Here is a 20,192-nt window from a genome sequence, read left to right as displayed (position 1 = left end):
CCCACCCTCACACTCATACTTTCAAGACCCTTTGAAAGCCTTGTGGGCTTTTCTAATCAGTGGGATTAAGGGTTAAAAAAAAAAAAAAAATTCTTCCGGCAAAGTTTACAGTATACAGTCTAATGATAATAAACATTCCTTCAAAGATGCAGAAGAATATATTCAAATTTGCACCTGCCCAGAGACAAGGGGGCCCCACCTCTGTATTGTGGGATGAAGGGAAAAGGGTCCCTAAATATCCCAAGACCTCTTTCACCCCTTCCATCTTCTCCCAGGAGTCTTCACTTCTCACCATTGACTTTGTTACAAGGACTGGTGGGAAAACGTGATCTTTCTTCTCTTCCCATCTGGAAGTGTGCAATGACCTGCTTGTGAGTTCTGACCTCACAGACGCAAGAGGGTCTCCCCTACCTCCTCCATGAGGATGATGAAGGTCGCATTGTGCCCCTGCTCTGCCACCAGGCGCCCATCGGTCGTCACCACGTGGAGGCCGTGAGGGGCTTTTCCGGGGCATATCTGGGCCTTGGCGGTGTACTTATCCCTCAGTCCGTCTGTGCAGTTGTTGGACACGATCCGCCGGTACCTGAGAGGTATTGACCATCGTCAGTGGTGGGGTTTGTGCCAGTGTGTGCACCCTCGCACGCGCACGTACGGCAGAGCATGCAGGAGAACAAGAGCGAGGCAGAGATTCCGCACAGCTGCATCTAAAGGCTGAGTCCCAAAGACAACAGCCATTTAGGACGCTAAGCAAACGCTGAGAAACCGCTATCCCTCCATCTCAGAAAGAGCAGCTCCTTAAACATCATTATCGATCCTACCTGGTGAAACGCGCAGATCGGATCAGTGTCTAAACCAGGCAAGAAAAATCAATATCTGACTCACACATGATACAGGAGGAGACAGACCCACTGGACTAGGGAAGCAAGGAAAGCAGGTGCTTCTCTCTGCGATGGAGAGGCTTGTGCCTACCTCCCTGAGGCCAGAAGCAGCTAGGAGATCAGCCTTCTTCTAACCGTGACTACTCAGGAAGCCTCTTCCGGTCTTCCCTCTACCCCCAGGACATCATCCCATCCCCTAATACCTAATAGCCCTTACTGTGGAGCCACTGGGCTCTTTCACAGCACATTTTCTCTCCTTGTTAATATTTCATTTCTCACTCATCACCAATGCCAGACTAGAAGCACAAGTTTGAAACTCCTATTTGACCCTGCTGTGGTAAAACTGCCTCAAAGAAGCAGCCTGCATGGGAAAACCTCCCCGTAAACACTGTGACCTTCTAGGTTAAAGGCATCTTTGCGCACAGTGATGACATGACATCTCGCTTGACCGCTGACCCCAGCACGTGAAACCGGGGGCTTGCCCACAGCCCTGACCTGCACGACAGACTTTATTTCCAGGCACATCACTGTCTGTAAGGCTGCATAAAATCAATACTCTGGTAAAACCACATAAAATACATGTGCCACAGACACCGCCACCACCAGCACCATCATCACCGTCATCACATCATATCTTTCACCCTGTGTGTCAGGAGTAATCAACCGGTCCATCCATGTTGCCTTTTTCTGGTGGCCTTGAAAGCAGGTGAAAGCAAATTCCTTATGAGTGATACAAGTCTTGCACTATCCCTAATATGTCCTCTCCCCCTGCCCCTCACATACTGCTGAATTACCAGCCCCACATCTCCATCCAGAGATCTCAGGAGGATGTCAAGCAAATGTTATATGTAGTTATTGCCTCATATGCAATTATAATATATCCTCTTATAGATATATCAATATATTATTCTTAATTGTCAACCAAATTCATAATGGTTCTAGAGCTCCTCTAAGCTCCAATAAGCTAGCCACTTTCCACCTGTGGTTACTGAGAACTTGGTTAGTGGTGTGTGTTGAAATGATAATATTTGGGACATACTGAGCTAAATAAAATATATTATCAAAATTAATTTCACCTTTTTTAAAAACCGTTTTCAGCGTGGCTATTTTAAAATATTAAATTACATATGTGTCTCGTATTATAGTTCTTTTGGTCAGCACTGGTCTATATAATCAAACTTTTCTAACCTACACTTTCTTGCTGAGCTTTAGTCATTTAGAAGATACTGAGTTTTACCTATGATAGATATTTTGGTGGGTATCATGTCCTAATGCACACTTGGTATCACCCAACTCTTCAGCCTCAACTGGCCAGCTGGTTGACAATTTGTACTAGAAGCCAACATTTAAGCAACCTGGAGATTCACTTGTAGTGAATCTTTTGAAAAAAATGAAGTTTTTCCCTTTCATCTTCTTGATTTATTTGATGGCTACTTGGCGTTTTGGTACACCTAACTTGCTTAAACTTGGGTCTACCTACACATGTCACAGGATCATATGAGAAGCCCTAATGCAATCATCTTCCAGCTTACGTCCAGGTATGTTCTGGCTGGGAATTTGGTGGCGTAGCTGATCTTCTGTGCCCATTGTATTCGTCTTCCTCAAAATTCCTAGCACTTTAGTCTCCGACACCACATGTCTTTAAGCTTCATGCTGCTGGATCTGTAGTTTGAGTGGCTTAAATCTCTAAGACCATTCACGTACTATAAAATGACATCAGCAGTGCTTAAACCTCAGCTCAGATCCCAGGAATAGCTCCCTAAGAACCAAATTTTTGGCTAAAAAATGTATGTTTCTCAGAGTATCTCAGACCACTCAATATACCTCTTCCATCATGTTTTTTCTTCCTCAGTAGACATCAGTTGGCTAGATAGCACCCCTACCACTATTTTACAACCAAGTAAGGTAAAAGTACTGAGTTGGTGAGTAACTTGTGTGAGATGTTAGAAGATCCACTGGAAGAGCTGAGACTGAATTCCAGAACACTTCAGTCCCTTGCTACTCAAAGATCAGTGCTAGGACCCGCAACGCTGACATCACGTGGGAGCTTGTTGAAATGAAGAATCTCAATGCCACTCTAGATCTCCTAAATCAGAAGCTGTATTTTAACAAGATCCCCAGGTGATTCACAGCACATTAAATTTTAAAAAGCACTGTCTCAGACCACCAATCCACTTTCCAAATCTGTTCTAGGTCACAGGAGTGGCAAAGGAAAGGGGAAGACAACAGATCTCGAAGGAAAATTTTTTCAAGCGTCTGAGTGAGTAAGTAATAAGTGAACAAAGAGAGAAACACACATAACTTGACAAGTACAGAGAGTGTGCCTTGATCTTCTTATTCCAGGAGTTCCTAGGATGGGACTTTTGACTTTTCATTCTAAATTTTCGTCATCGGTCTTCGAGAGCTTCGGTTCATCTATCACTAGAAAGCACTGTAGTGTCTGCACACCATTAGTGTTAATTTATTTCCATTGGGGTCTGGAAAATAAGGTGGCAGCGCTTTCCAAAAGAGAAGGTCTGATCATATAATAGCTATGGTATTTCAGAAGCAAATAGCAAAAGGTACTGAAATCTGGGTAATCAGAAATCTCTCTCTCTTTTTTTTTTAACACCTTTATTGGAGTATAATTGCTTTACAATGTTGTGTTAGTTTCTGCTGTATAACAAAGTGAATCAGCTATATGTGTACATATATCCCCATATGTCCTCCCTCTTGCGTCTCCCTCCCACCCTCCCTATCCCACCCCTCTAGAAATCTCTTTTGATGCTCCAAAAAAGCTAGCTTCAGCTAAAGAACCCTTCAGCTTTCCTCAGAAGCCACCTGTTACAAACAAACTCTATCTACACTCCACCTTGCTTCAGTAGGAATCCTCCTTTGATCCCAACTTAGGGAAACAGGGAAACAGTGATTGGAGTTCCTTCAGGTGTTTTACTTACCCAGTGCTCTTAAGGTAGCTTTGACCAAGGCTGCAGTCCTTTGACGGGGATGCTGGATTGTACCAGAAAGCTGGGACACACTGGCTTTCTCCATGTCTCTCATAGCCATAGTCACTGTCGAGAAAATAAATATTGCATACTGGTGTAGATGCACAAATGTGAAAATACCCACAGGCACACACAAACACATCCCTTTAACCATCCCCAAAGCTGCAACACATTCTTTAAATATTCCCAGTGCGGACAAATATTCATACTTTGAAAACAGATTTTCAGATTTGGAAATAATCCCAAAGTCATTTGGAGTTCAGTGTAGAGAAGACATAATAGATTATCAGATGGAGGGTCCAGGCTTAAAAAAGTACGGATGTACATAATGTGGCAGGTACACTGGCTTGGGGTGGGCGTGAGGGATGCTGTAAGCTTAAAAGTATATTTTGGATCACAGTGGATTTACTGAAATAAGTAGATGACAACCAAGAAGATGACTTTAAGGGTCAAGATTTATTTCTGTGTTCAGATTCCACATTTTATTCCAAAATGGAATTCATTGATCTTACTTTCATTTTTTCTGAAATTCTCTCTCAAACAAATATACACATTTGCATTCACATATACACAGTCATTCAAACTTGTCCCAACTATTTATAACACAGGTCCCTTGTTTCCTTTAGGAAAAAACAAAACACACACACACACACACACACACACACACACAAAACCCCACAAAAACTATACTGTAGCTCTTCTCCATGTTTTTGTAAAAGCCTCGCCATAGTAAAATGAAGAAACAAAGTCTGGTATGATTTTCTGCTCCTTTCCTCCACATTCCAGAATGAGGAAGTCATAGACCATTGTAGGAGAGGTGCTCTCCCATCTGAAATGTAAATGGTGTTGCCTTACTTCTTGGACTTTTATAAAGCTCCCAGAAAGGTAAATTCCAGGGTAGAAAAAGAGCAACAAAGTAGGCATTTTGTAACTCTTGTAACCAACCCCAGGTCACTGAAGGTGGCTTAAATTGGCGGGAGGAGTCATGCCTCCAAGTCAAGCACCCAAAGATGTCCTGAAACCCACAGACAGGGCAGAACAATCTGGACATTTGAATACTGATCCACTGAGTGTTAATAAATCATAAAACAACAGGAAAATCACTCTCTCCAGACACACCCCTCCTTTCGTTTTCTGCTCTCCTATTCTTTGAGCCAAGATTTAATTAATGTCCAATGAAAATAGACGCAAATTGTCTATGTGGGTAACTAGGATAACAATGAAAGGGAGACAGAAAGAAAAGTTTAATTCCACATTTATTTATTACTCAGTATGTGCCTTGTCCTGTGAAGGAAGTGCCATAATCCTTATTCTCAAGGGGTTTTCAGTCTTTTGGAGAGAGGAAGACAACATGCCTCAAATCCAACAAAAGAACAGAGTAATACAGTATCAAGCAGGACACAGTGTGATACAGGATGAGGCAGTACAGTTAAGAAGTACCAACTGACTGATGAGATTATATAAATTATCTTCTCAGTCTGACCCCACCCTACCTTGTCACCACCTTCCTCCAAACCAAACTCAGGCCGACATTTAACCCTCTTTGCCTTTGTCTGTGTGATGCCTGGGGCTTTTGTGTGTGTGTGTGTGTGTGTGTGTGTGTGTGTGTGTGTGTTTTAAATATAAATTTATTTATTTTGGCTGCGTTGGGTCTTCGTTGCTGTGTGTGGGCTTTCTCTAGTTGTGGCGAGTGGGGGCTACACTTCGCTGCAGTGTGCAGGCTTCTCATTGCGGTGGCTTCTCTTGTTGCGGAGCACGGGCTTTAGGCACGTGGGCTTCAGTCGTTGTGGCACACGGGCTCAGCAGTTGTGGCTCGCGGGCTCTAGAGCACAGGCTCAGTAGTTGTGGTGCACGGGCTCAGTTGCTCCGCGGCACGTGGGATCTTCCCGGTCCAGGGCTCAAACCCGTGTCCCCTGCATTGGCAGGTGGATTCTTAACCACTGCGCCACCAGGGAAGCCCTGCCCAGGGCTTTCGAAGCACTCTACCCTTTTCTGTTTCAGGTGGTTTCCTGAGTATCCTTCTTCAATATCTAGGTCTGATGAAGCCATTCTTGCTTCCCTGGACCAAACCTTTGTGGTCCTAGCATTTTAGAAACATCAAGACTACAAAAGAGCAAACCCTTCTGTTGGTATTGTTCGGCAATATAAGAGTCTAGAATAGGACACTGAAGGTGTTGAATAAATATTTACTGGGTGAATGATACTCTAATTACATTTTTAAATGATTGCACAAATTATCCCATGGCATCTGGTCTATTTCTGCAGGGCGACTGTGAGCTCATGGTTGACTTCCCAGTGTGGACCACAGAGAGAATCCCAGGTGCTCAAGAGATGCCTGTGGAGTGAGTGTGCGCTTGAGTCATTGCAAATCGCTACACGGAAAGGTGAAGGTCAAGACCAGCTTTGATACGGCAAGTTTAAATGAAACTGGAAGAAAAGGAGAAAGGGACACGTCTGTCAAGGTAATCTTTTGCCATGCCTCCCCTGATCAATGATTGGAGATCTTCCAGCCTGAGAGTTCATATGGACTCAATGTTGTGCCAGCTGGTAACTGCCCATGAGAGCCAACTTAAAATTCCAGGAATTTTGCAAGTTAGTTAATGGTTGTTAAACACAACTATTATCAAAAATTAAGTTATACAAAATTTCAATTAAATAAATTATATTCAAAGGATAATAAGTACCGAAAACACAGAAATTCCTCATTATTTTGCTGCATTATTATATGCAATAAATATTATATATAAAATGTCATTGTGCATCATTTTATTATTTATGCTCTTGAAGTCATTTATGTCTATGTTTCTATACAGTAAATACATAGATACATGCTGTGCTTCCTAATTCTGCATTCAATGATGCCATGTTGGTAACCTGAAATCAGATATGGTGGGAATATTTATAGCAATCAGCAAACACTTTTAATCAGGGCTTATTTATTTGTTTCTTTGTTTCCAGAGAGCCGGTGGTTAAACACTTTCCAGTACAGCCCTGAATATCCGATTTCTAAGCATTGTTTATCTGCGGAAAGATTTGGGCTGTGGTGTGTCTGCACTACTCCTAGAAAATTCCCTGCTTCCTTTATGAGGTAAATCTACTGAATGTCCTGTGAATCCTAAGAAATATTAGTAATTTCTGAAGAAAGGGTCGTTCTCCTAAGCAGCTCTGGGAAGGGGAGAAATGTCTTATTTCTCCTTTGCTAAATGTAAACATCCTTAGCAGTTCTGTTCAGCTCTGCTACCTGTTAGTGATGTAGTAATTTAAAAAGGTGCATCAGGGGCTTCCCTGGTGGCGCAGTGGTTGAGTGTCCGCCTGCCGATGCAGGGGACGCGGGTTCGTGCCCCGGTCCGGGAGGATCCCACATGCCGCGGAGCGGCTGAGCCTGTGAGCCATGGCCGCTGAGCCTGCGCGTCCGGAGCCTGTGCTCCGCAACGGGAGAGGCCACAACAGTGAGACGCCCGCGTACCGCAAAAAAAGAAAAAAAAGGTGCATCAGCCATGCTGCTTTGCCCCAAAGAGAAAAAGCACCTCATTAAAATTTAATAACATTAATGGAAACATCACTGGCTGCCCCCAAGCTGTGAACTTCCTCATTAACTTCTGCTAAATGTATATTAAAATCTCTCATCCTGCCCAAGCTCCCTCCCAGCTCTGGAGTCTTTACGATGTCAGCAAATAAGCAGTCCCAGCTGCTGCTCCAGCTTCTTGAGGAAAGGTGGTTTTCTGTTAAATTGTGACATTTGGAGAGAATGTACCAGAAAGTTTGATTTGCCTCTGGGAAGTAAGCTGCCACAGCTTCTGCAAACACACAGATAGCTTCCTTTAAGAAATAAGCCACCTCTGTGGTTTTCTTGACTGTAAAAGGGTTTAGAACTTCTAAAAGCTTATGGGAAAACTTGTCCACTTAGGACACATAGGGACCTATGTGTCCTCCAAGTCCCATCCAGGGAGAAGCCTCAGACAATCCAAAGAAGGAATAGACAAGAAAAGGTTCAGAAATCAAAAAGCTTCTGCATGTCAGAATAGGAAGGGACACGGGTATTCCTTGGGTTCAATCCCCTCAGTTGACAGATTGGGAAAGAGAAGAAAAAGAGGAGAAATGACTTGTTAAAGATTGTACACACCTGATGATGTTAACCAAAGGTGATAATTGAGACTCCTGATCTCTGTTTCAGCATTAGTACAAGCCCATGAAACACCCATTTAATCAGCAGGGAGGGCCTAATGTCATTCTGAGCCTCTTGGAGCCATCCAAGAAGTCATGGTCTCTGCTGGCCCAGTGGTAGGGGGTATCCTACTCTCAGACTATGCACTACCCCATCATAGCCTCATCGACCCCCAGTTCCTCCATTTCCCCATTTGGGAGGTGAGGCTCTAGGATGAGTGTTCCACAGGTGTCTCTGTCTCATTTTAGGAGACAGTACAGCACACTGGGTTTAGGATCAGATAGAGGATTTTGGCAGCCACAGCACGAACACTCAGAAAAGAGAAGCAACCACAACAAAAACCATGGACTAATAATTAACGTCATCATCATTTGCTAAGGCATAGCCTAAATGTAGCTATAGAGATAGAAAGATAATTATATCCAAACCATTTCGGAAATTGTTTGAAAAATCAAACAATCATCACTCAAGTGTCTCTCCTAATCTAACCCCGTGTTACCCATCTGGCCATACCCCTCTATTCATCAACAACCTTCACATATCTGCTTTCTTGGATGTGCTGCCCATTTTCCTCATACTTATTCAGCAGCAAGTCTGTACAGCTCCATCACCACTTCCCGTAGGAATCCTTCCATCAGTACTCCAGTCCTCAGTGATCTCTTTGCTCTGACCATTCCTAGCACTTGCAGGTAGGACAAGTGCTGTCCCACAGAACTTTCTGTGATAATGGAAATGTTTTACATCTATGCTATCCAATATGGTAGCCACTTGCCACATGTGACTTTTGAGCACCCAAAACGTGGCTAATGGAACTGAAGAAATGAATGTTTCATTGTATTTAATTTTTAAAACATTTTTTAATTTAATTTAATTTAATTTTTTATACAACAGGTCATTACGAGTCATCCATTTTATACACATCAGTGTATACATGTCAATCCCAGTCGCCCAATTCATCACACACACCCCCCCCCCCCCCCCCCACCTCCACCCCCCACCGCTTTCCTCCCTTGGTGTCCGTATGTTTGTTCTCTACATCTGTGTCTCAATTTCTGCCCTGCAAACCGGTTAATCTGTACCATTTTTCTAGGTTCCACATATATGCGCTAACTTACGATATTTGTTTTTCTCTTTCTGACTTACTTCACTTTGTATGACAGTCTCTAGATGCATCCACATCTCTACAAATGACCCAATTTCATTCCTTTTTATGGCTGAGGAATATTCCATTGTATATATGTACCACATCTTCTTTATCCATTCGTCTGTCGATGGGCTCATTGTATTTAATTTTAATGCAAATAACCACATGTGGCTAGTGGCTACTATACTGTACAGCATAGGTCTGGATCATGAAATTCAGCACCCAATTATACTCTATTATTTCCTGTCATCCCTCCTTTGCATCCAATAACTCTGGCTAATACATCTTCGATTTTTCTATATGCCTAGTCTATAGAAAAAATATGCTTGATTGGGCCCTATATGCAGAATACTAAAGGTTAACTAGATTTCAGACGTGCCTGAATTTATGTACTATGGCACCCCAAATCTCTTCCCCTCGTTGTTCTACACTGCCACTTGATAAACTCGCTCTGTGGATCTGGAGCCATACTGGACATGGAAGGTAAACACTAAGACGTACTGAGACTTTGGGAATTCCCTGGTGGTCCAGTAGTTAGGACTCCATGCTTTCACTGCCAACGGCCTGAGTTCAATCCCTGCTCGGGGAACTAAGATCCTACAAGCTGCGAGGTGTGGGCAAAAAAAAAAAAGACATACTGAGACTTGAGACTCTGGATTAGCATATTATTATTTTGAATGAGTTACACTTAACCTCTCTTGTCTCTATTTCTTCATTTATAAAATGCCTATGATTACAGACTCTCCTTCCAAGAGCTGGTTGGGAAGATTAAGTAAGTTAATCCATCTAAAAAACCTGGCACCTAGTAGGTGCTCAGCAAAATTATTGCTGTGTGAGTGGTTGGATGAAGGAGTAAGAAAGAGAACAATTTGGCATAATCTCTGGTCCAACTCGGTTTCTCACTGAACAAATGCATTTGGACCTCCCAGGGGGCAAGTACTTCCTAGGAGCCCTCATAGGACTTCAGAGCAGCTCCCTTTTCTGACTACTCAGTAGTTTCTGAAAAACTTACTTCTCATGGAGGATTTGCTCCTAGCCCCTCAGCAGTGCCATGATGGAGGTTGCTACAGAGAGGTTCTGTACAGTAAACATAAGGCTGGGGGGTTTATGAGGCCGTTAAGTAGAAACATCAATATTTATTTAAAATTCATACTTGTTACTGACACCCGCTCTGGATGGAAGGGTGAAAGTTGCGAAAGTCAATGGTGCTCTACAAGTAAAGGCATCTGAGAATCTATAAAGCCTTCCTTCTTAAGCAGAACGATACAGGCAGAAAATTCCTCTGTGAACCCAGGCTGCACTCCTTAACTTTTCCACCAGAACCAACACGCTTAATCCATCCTCCCCAGTCTCTACTCCCTGCTGTCTCTGAGACTTAAAAGTTGCCTGGACCAATCCAATGAACATGACCTGATTTGGCTTAGGGAAACAACTAGGTGGAATATAAATGGTAATCACTTATACTAACCAAGCTGGGGTCTTCAGATTCCTTAGCTAACACTTCCTGGTAGGAAGGAACACTGAGAAGGAGACAGGGCTATGAAACTGTTGCCATACACGGATTTTTCAGCATGAGCATTAAAGACAAACAAACAGACAAACGATATCTGAGGGAAAAACTGTATTTTTAACTGATACCTATGCTTATTGAAGTTGACTTAAAAATAAAACAAAGAAAAAAATTTTAAACACTCAGTCCCATTGTCCGTGAAAACCACCATAACAACAACAAAAAATCTCAGAAATTTCAGAATCAAACTCTCTCTGCCATACTCAAAAGTAGTGCAAAAATACTTTTAGGTCACATGATTTTTTTGCTTTTGTTCTCAGATTATGACTACTAACCCAGCTTCAAGTCCTGTGTGTTTGTTAGTCCTAACTCAGACTCAAGTGGTTCTATCTTCTTTTTAATATGAGGCATGATTGGCTACAGAGAGCCAAACATACCATGTCTTATATATCTCCCCTCAAAATTCTATAAAGTCTTCTTGAACACCATACACCTATGACATTTCTAGTACCAATGGCCAAAACTACTTTATTTGGCATTGGTTTAGAGTTAATGGAACATTCTATATTAAACCTCATCACCAGCAGTTAACTTAGATCATTTGAGGATGAGATCATTTTAGAATAAGCAAACTTGGGGACTCTATTTCTTCTGAAAAATAAAGTGTATCTAAAATAACAAAGATTTGTTTGATTTCTTGAGAAATGGCATGATAAAGAGAAGAGAATGTGGAATTTAGCTAGACTTACATTTGATCCTCACCTCTTTCTTTCACTGCTAATGTGATTTCGGTCAAGTAACTTACATTCCAGATGCTAATTTTCTTCTCACTAAAATGTCATAGTAATGATACTGACATTACAGGGCGCTGGGTCCGGGTGGTACCTCTACCAATGCAAGTGTGAGAACCACAGAATACTTTGCAAGGGCTTCTCCCTCCTCTTCTTTACTTATAGATGCATTCTGACAGCAGTTCTCCAAAGACAGGTTCAGAAATGGTTTAAGCAAAGCCATCGCCATTGAAATAAATGGATAACACCCAAAGGTTCAACTTTGAAGACCGTGCTTATTTGGATGTATAAGCTCTGATTTACTTGCTAACAATACCATGGGGACCACTTAACCCTGGGGCTCAAGATTAACAACAACCGCAGCATCAAAAGCTGTGTATACCATTAGGATAAATTCCTTATTCACATTAACGATGTATGTGAATTCATTTATTCCTCCCTAGGACCCGATGAGATACATGTTATATATTTGTATTTAATAGCCTAGGAGGTGAAGTCATAGAGATTAAGTAAATTTCCCAAGGTCAAAAATTGAATATCAGAGCTGGGTTTTTTTTTCCAGCCTAGTAAATGTTAATGTAACTGCCGAAGACAAAAATATTTACATTACGATTCCTACTCTTTCTCAATTGTAAGGCTTCCCAACAATGGGTGAGGGTCTAGTACAGTTCAGAGAGACACAGGACAAAATGTAGCACGACATATGCAAAGACGATGCACCTCTATGGAGTCAGTCTGCAGAAGGACACAAGGAAGCCTGATATTCAGATTCTGCACATTCAGGTTGACATCAATATGTCATGTACCATAATTCTGAGTGGCCTACTGTATCACTGCTACGACTATTTTTCTGGATTGTGGTTAATAATTAAAAATTATTCTTCCCAATTGTGAAAATATCCTTTGTTTCCAAAGGGTCAAACATGCTACAGATAGGACCCTGTCATTTAAATTCAATTCCATTTAGCACATCCCATTTGGACGATTCTTGCTGAAGTTCAGCTTTTCAAGGCATGAGTTCAGGGATGGAGAGCAGGTAGGGGGCAGTCGTGGTAAACGAGCAGGCAACTGTAACTGTACCAGTTACAGTCCTAGTAGAAAGTGGGAAATGGAAGATGGCTTACAGAGCAAATCAAGAAACAGGCTGGGGCTTCCCTGGTGGCGCAGTGCTTGAGAGTCCGCCTGCCGATGCAGGAGACGCGGGTTCGTGCCCCGTTTCGGGAAGATCCCACATGCCGCGGAGCGGCTGGGCCCGTGAGCCATGGCCACTGCGCCTGCGCGTCCGGAGCCTGTGCTCCGCAAATGGGAGAGGCCACAACAGTGAGAGGCCCGCATAACGCAAGGAAAAAAAAAAAAAAAAAAAAAAAAAAGAAACAGGCTGGATGAAATGAGGGTGGAGGGGGTGAGGCTTCTGGGTAGAGCAGCTGTTCTGTACCCATTTGGACTTATTTCTGTTATTAGACACCAGATAAGCCCTAATGCACCTCTGTCATTGTCCTGCCCCTTCCATGTCTATAGGCTGACACCTGAGCCCTTAGCTTTGTCTTTTAACCTGGCATGGGTGATGAAAATATCTCAAATGAACTTCAGTTTTTGACTGTGACACAGAGGAAGAATTCATCCAACTGGAATCAGCCTGGGATGACTCTGAGATCAGCTATGGGATCACCCATTCCCAGGTTTGGGAAGGTTTTTGACTCTCCTAAGAGAAACAACATTCAGGGCTTCCCTGGTGGCACAGTGGTTGAGAGTCCGCCTGCCGATGCAGGGGACACGCGTTTGTGCCCCGGTCCGGGAAGATCCCACATGTCACGGAGCGGCTAGGCCCGTGAGCCATGGCCGCTGAGCCTGCGCATCCGGAGCCTGTGCTCCGCAACCGGAGAGGCCACAGCAGTGAGAGGCCCGCGTACCGCAAAAAAAAAAAAAAAAAAAAAAAAAGAAACAACATTCAGAGACATCGTATGACAGTTTAATGCTTACTTTGGGCTAGGCATGGAGGATGCAACAATAAGGAATGTCTAAAATTCCTGCACTCACACACTTCCATTCTACTGGGGAAAGATGGGCAATAATAAAGAAATCAAAAAACACAATCTCTCTATTTGTGATTAATACTAAGATGACAATTAAACACGGTGATGTGCCAGAGAGTGCCAGGGTGTAGGTGAGACTAGATGGTCTCAGAAGGCATTTCTGAGGAGCTGCTATTTTTGCTGAGGCATGAGTGATCCAAAGTTGCCAGCCATGCTGAGATGTGTAAGAAATCCTTGTACTTGCTGTTTCCTTTGCTAGGAATGAGTCTGGGTTAATCAACGTGTAGGAGATAGTAGTGTGGCTGCAAAATGTTGAATGGGGAGAACAGTAAGAAGTTAAGGAACAATGGCAATGGGTCAATCATCTATAGTGGAGCAAAGAAAGAAGATCAGATTATATTTTAAGGAAGAGGGGAAGCCATTGGAGTGCTTCAAGTATAGGAGTGATAAGATCTGACTTGGGTTTTTAAAATATAATTTTGGATAGATTTCAGGTGAAGCAGAGAGTGAGTTAGTAAACTCTTGGAGTGACCCAGATTGCAGTGGTCATGGGTAGAGGTGCTTTGAGTTAGAATGTGTTTTGGAAATACAGACTTTCAAGGACTTGTAGATGGCCTGGACCTGAGGGTGAAGGGAAAAATCAAGCTCTCCTGGGATTTTGACTTAAGCAGCTGAGTGGATATCAGTGTGTTTTATTGAATTTGGAAAAACTGGTCCGGGATGGGGGGTGGTGGCTTAAGAAAAGTTGAAAAACTGCTTCCATTAGTGGGTGTCCGGAAGAATTCTGCTTGGCCACACCAAGTTTGAAATCCCTATTAGCAATTCCAGGGAAGAGGGATACTGAGTAAACAGATGGACACAAATGTCCCCATCCAAGAGGAGAGACAGGCCAGAGATGGAGGTAAATATTTGGAAATTTGTGAGTCATTAGCTAATAGGTGAGAGTCAAAGTCATTCTTTGTGGTTGTCTTTAGAGGGAGAAAAAAAGAAATGATGATAAGAGAGCTCATTTGGAAGAGCACAATTCTAGCTCAAGTTTCTGGAGGTAACTGTCCAAGGTGGCAGCTCTCTGAGCTCTCTGTGCCCGGCCCCACCTCTCTGGGACTTTCCAGGACAGATGCTAACTGAAGATGGGAAGAGGTCCCCCTGGACATGCTGCTCTGATAGAACAGTGATCTCCCCTGTGAAATCTCCTCCTGTCCTCCTTCCAGGGATGCAGACACCCCATCTGGCCAGGAACTGGGGCAGCCAGGCCCATAGGCCAGCAGACACGCCTATCTCTTAGTCATGCCTTCCTCCCCAGCTTCATCTTCACCCTCAGCCCCCCAACCAGTAAATGTCTAGCTGGAATTGGCAATGAGATGCCCAGGGACTCACCATTCAAAGTCCCAGTCGGCACAGACACAGGGTTCTGAGACCACCGTCCCTGAGGAGTCTTGGCCCAGGGCACACTGAGCTCCCGGCTTGCGTTTCTTGAATATTTTCCTCTCTCCCATGATGCAAGGCTCCCCCTTAGGAAGAAAGTCCATAGTGAGAGAGGCAGAAAAACACAAAGATGGTGAAATAAACCAGCGTTAGCCTCTTCATTCCCTTTTCGTCACTCTATGTAGAAATCTCCCTCCCAGGAACCATTCAGGAGTTTCCGAGATTAAAAGGCTGATCTTCTACTACTCCGCAAGAGGAACACTATGGGAGGCTGGCCTATCACTGTCCCTCCACCCAACCTAGCCAGTGATGGCTACTTGGTCTTGTTTCTTCTCCACCTCCGTAGAGAATGCAAACACTCCAGGTCGCCCTCACAGACCACCCGGCAATTGCCCGAATGGCGTGAGCAGAAATTCCAGCTGAAAAGAACCCACTTCTGGCATATTTTTCACATCCTCTTCAGAGTAAAACTGAAGTGGACCCAATAAGTTGCCTCTCTATGATAAGCCACTGTGTCCAAGTCCTTATTCCTAGTCAAGGGCACAAAGAGAAGGATAATAATTTGTTGGGTCCAAATTATAAGGACCCAATAGTTCTGAAGAAAAAAGAAGTCTGCCTATGTTGCATAGCACTAAATATCTGCCTTGCTAGAGCTCCTCACCTCCACCTCTCACCCCTTCTCTGTGGTCCTGCCCACAACACTCCTGGGTCCTGACTTCAGGCTGGTCTGAGAAATGCTCTCATGCTTCCCAGTAAAAGGTGAGATGATCACATCGTTGGTGGGGTCTCCCAGTTTTCTGGTGGGGTAGCACTAAAATCCCAGGTTACCATTATCACCACTTCCCCAGGCTGCTCGGTGATTTCAACGAGTAGATCAGGATTCCAGGGTGCAAAATGGTCCCAAAATATCACCTGCCCCTGCTAGACCTGGGTGTGTGGGTTCCAATCCCTCCCCCGAAATGCACCATTATCCCCAGATGGCCCACGACTTTCCTTCTGCAAATAGGAAGGCCCGATAGGACCAAACAGGGCTTGCAGTGGCCCCTCTTCCTAGGAGACAGGACCCCCTGCCCTGCACTGTACCTGATTGAGCAGGCGCCAGGTCTCATAATCCTCTTTGCTGCAGCGCCGGCTGAAGATAGATTTGTAGTCCACCTTCACCAACTGCCATTCCGAGTGGAGGCTGAAGTGGCCAAAAACTCTAAGTGTTCAGGGGACAAATGAGAAAGGCAAGCAGATAAAGCCCCATAGTCAGTCACAGCGTCTAGTCCAGTGCACCAAGACTAGAGGGAGAGAGGGCTGAATTGCAGCCTGGACTTTAATGATTCTTCTAAAGCCAGGTCTGTGAAGGCTATTGAGGGGAAGTCCACGGACCACACAACTACAGCCAACTGACACAGTATTCACTGTGGGTGTAAAACCAACTTTTTTTTTTTTTTTTGCAAAAGTAATATATGTGCTTTACAGGAAGCATTTCAAATACAGAAAGGTATATGGTGAAGGAAAAATCTTCCCCAACCTACAATCCTCTCCACAGGTAGACCTGCTCCTCGTATTTTCACATACAATCTTCTTCTCAAAGCAAGCACTGCTGTTAGAGCTACTGATATCCACAGGCAGGGACTCAGTTTTCTCATCTGTAAAGTAAACTGTACGTGTGTATGTTGGGAGGGGTGGGTGTGGATTAGCTAATCTAAAGTATGACCTTGCCAATTCCAATACTCTGACTGAACCTAAGTGTGTTTTAGTTGAAATTCTCATTGCTTAATTCATGTGAATACCACCCTCTTTCCCCCTGCCCTGAAAAATCAGTCATCTCATGAAAGGAACTCATATTTATGTACAGCAAAGAAGCACACTTTCTGCGCGACTTAATCAATACTGACCTTTTCAAAGTCCAGCAGTTGATAGCCCTATAAACATGAATGATCAATCATTTCTAGAAAAATAGAAAAAAAGACTGATCATCCATACTCCACTCAGGTGGCATGTCTTGTAATTACAATGCAAGGCATCTATCAGAGTGATGTAAAGGGGAGACCAGTCATGCCGGGAACCAAAACCCACTGAAGTCTTTCAAGGAATCGGATGGCTTCCATTCCAGCAAGAATTAATCATGCTCACAGACCTGGATTCTCCTTTTCCCAAGTTCAAATATCCTCATAGCGACACCTAAGAGACTAACTCTCCTCAAGGGACATTTCCTTCTGCTATCTGAAAGATGAGGATGCTTTGGGAGGGGTGGAGCTAATTAAAATTGTGAAATGGAGAAAGAATTGTTTTGTAGATCACACAAACTAAAATAAACCTTAGGAAATGATTTTTAATGTCCTATCATTTACTCGTTAAATAAAGCTTTTTAGAGTTTTGATAAAAAAAAAAAAAAAAAAAAAGATTAAACAGACTTTGAGGGAGTGACTGTGGGTCTCTCCTTTAGTAAAATCGTATGATCTTTGCATGAATCTTACCTCAGCCCTGAGTAGTAGGAACCAAGAGGCTAGAATACCCTGGACTGTGTGGCCAGTACTGCGTGGGATACCTGCCCTGACGTTCTCTCCGTTCTATTGCATTCTTGCTATTCACTGGTCTCCAAATCCAATACATCCATGCCAGGTCTACGCTAAGGTATTTCTCCCATTTAGTTCTGATTCAGTTCACAGAAAGGTCATGTGTCAGTCAACTTTTAATCTTTAACAAAACAGTTATCTCATAAAAAGTTTCTATTTGTTTTAAGAGAGGAGAATAAGGTTAAAAGCTCATCAAGAAAAAACAAACAGTGGGAGAAACCTTGATAAATGTCTTCTTCCCTCTCTATCCAGCCTATCCAAATCCTCCCACATTCGAATGCTACCTCCTCTAGAAAGTCTTCCCTGATTGGAGTACTCTGAGTAGCAGGATATTAGTGATGCTAAACAAAAAACAAAACACTCTACCTACTCCAAACAGTTTACAGTTATTTTATAGATCACAAAATACATCATGTCAGATGAATCCCATTCCTTTCTATGAAAGGATTACTAGGCATACAGAAGAAGGAAATATGAGGCACATGATTTACCCAGATATCAACAAGGCATCTGATGGTCTGCTGTAGCAGTCTTGAAGAAAAGATGAAAAAACATGGGCCAGGTGCTAGTAAAATTATGTGGCTGAACAGTACCTAATTAAGGCATTAAAATCAACCAGGAGGGAGGGGGTGAGTAGTCAGCTGCAAGGTTCTGCTGTCGGCTCTTTCTCGTTCATCATTTTTATTAATGACTTGACGACATGAAAATAATGGTCATCATTGGAAATTGCATTTTCTGATGACACAAAGCTGGAAGAAACAGTCAATATGCTTGATGGCAGAATCAGGACCCAAAAAGGTCTTGACAGACTGAAGAGACAGGCTGGATTTAATAATATATGACATAACAGGGAAAAATATCAGGTCCCTCCCTGGCAACTACATAAGTACTGGATAAAAGAAATGGGCCTTGGTGCAGCTCAGGATACATAATAATAATGATGATGATGATAATGATGATGATGCAGCTTAAGAATTTTTGTATACAATGTAATTAATATAAGTAAACACTTCAGAGAGACCAGAAATACTTAAGGTAATCTTAGAATGCATTAATGAATGCAGAATTTTGTATATTCCCTAGAACAAAAGAGGAAATATCCTGGTCTGCTTTACATTAACTACATAACAAAGGAGAATTGTACTTAGTGTTGGATGTCACCATTCAAGAAGGATATACATGTAGGGGCTTTGGTGGTGGTAGTGGAGTTTGAATCTCCTGAAATTTGCAATAAAATATGCATTTACTGGCCTGTGTGTATTTAGCTATGGAGACATTACATATCTTTTTATCAGATTTTCAAAAGGGTTCACAGTTCCCAAAGTTTAAGGACCACTGAAAAAGGGAGGGATTCAGATGATGTACTGGATGAAATAGTGGCTCTCCAAAGAGACATGACCATGTTCTACTCCCTGTAACCTGTGAATGTGCCCTTATTTGGAAAAAGGTCTTTGCAGTCATGAGTTAAGGATCCGAAGATAAAATCATCCTGGCCCTAAGTCCAATGAAAAGTACCCTTATACTCTCTCTCCTTATACAAAGAAGAGAGACATACAGAGAGGAGAAGGCTATGTGAAGACAGAGGCAAAGATGAGTTATGCAGATACAAGCCAAGGAACACCTGGAGCCATCAGAAGATGGAACAAGCATGGAACAAATTCTCCTTTAGTGCACTAGAGGGAGTGCAGTCCTGCTGCCACCTTGACCTTGGACTCTGGCCTCTAGAACTATGAGAGAATAAACTTCTGTTTTTTCAGCCACCCCGTTTGTGGTAATTTGTTACAGGAGGCACAAGAAATAATACAAATGGCGATATGATTTGAGACCACTTTTCATCTACCAATCCAAGCAAGGAGTGGTATAAAACTATGGCTGGTTAACCTGGGGATGACTTAGGAAGGGGCAGTGGAGGGAAGACCAACAAATGGGCACTCTAGGGAGATCTCTTGAGTATTAAAAAATAACAAAAAATAAAAGTGTAAAAGTTTACAAAATGTGAGAGATCTTTCTAATAGACAAAGTTGCCCACACAGGAAAGGAACGGCTCAGGAGTTAGTAAGCAGAGAACTTCAAGCTCAGGCTTAACCATTTCCCAGGGCTGATGTTAAGGAGGATGCTGGCATCACCCAAGTGTGTGTGGTCTAACTGACCCTGAGCCTCTAAGGATGTCCATGTCATTGGCCTTCCCGGCTTTTAGGGATATCTGTTTCTGACCTGAGGGCTCATTTCAGAACTGAACATAAAATAGAGGCTCACTCAGAACTTGTGGACTTAGATTCTTTGCTTCTACAGTTCCCGCAGGTGCATTCCTTTCACCAGTATTTCTTTGGCTTCTAACCCAAATTTCCTTACACCATGTTTTCCAGGTCCTTCCCCAAACTCTAAATTGATACACTGATATTTCCACTCAGGGGTTGGCTAGTATGCTCCCCCGTGGGGTCATTTTCCTGTGCCAGATGAAAATTTTTAAACATTTAATGTTAGGATTATGAGCTTTGTTCATTTTCTCACTGGATCCCAACTAAAATTAGTAGGGTAAAACCCCTTAGTAACTTTCAGACATTGATGTACTCCCGTCTCTCCATCCACTATCAGTTCATGGTGGGCCCCCTCCTATAGGGCATAAGTGACTCTGATGCAGGGTCTCTCTTTTGCAAAGATCTGGCTTTTCCCTAATTCTGTTCAATACTGGATT

The 20,192-nt window shown here is 43.0% G+C and overlaps 1 protein-coding gene across 1 annotated transcript in view; it reads right to left on the bottom strand.

Moving 5' to 3' along the window:
• The window catches only part of SORCS3 (sortilin related VPS10 domain containing receptor 3), a 616,865-nt gene that overhangs the window by 32,607 nt on the left and 564,066 nt on the right, over window positions 1–20,192 (bottom strand). The window contains 4 exon segments of the mRNA XM_007470447.1: window positions 412–583; window positions 3,815–3,928; window positions 14,883–15,016; window positions 16,014–16,131. Coding sequence (XP_007470509.1) covers window positions 412–583; window positions 3,815–3,928; window positions 14,883–15,016; window positions 16,014–16,131 — 538 coding nt within the window.

Source organism: Lipotes vexillifer, unplaced genomic scaffold (genome assembly GCF_000442215.2).
Source record: "Lipotes vexillifer unplaced genomic scaffold, Lipotes_vexillifer_v1.1 scaffold916, whole genome shotgun sequence".
In the NCBI taxonomy this organism is placed as follows: domain Eukaryota; kingdom Metazoa; phylum Chordata; class Mammalia; order Artiodactyla; family Lipotidae; genus Lipotes; species Lipotes vexillifer.
The sequence above is the reverse complement of the archived record's forward strand: the minus strand, read 5'-3'. Positions and strand labels throughout refer to the sequence as shown.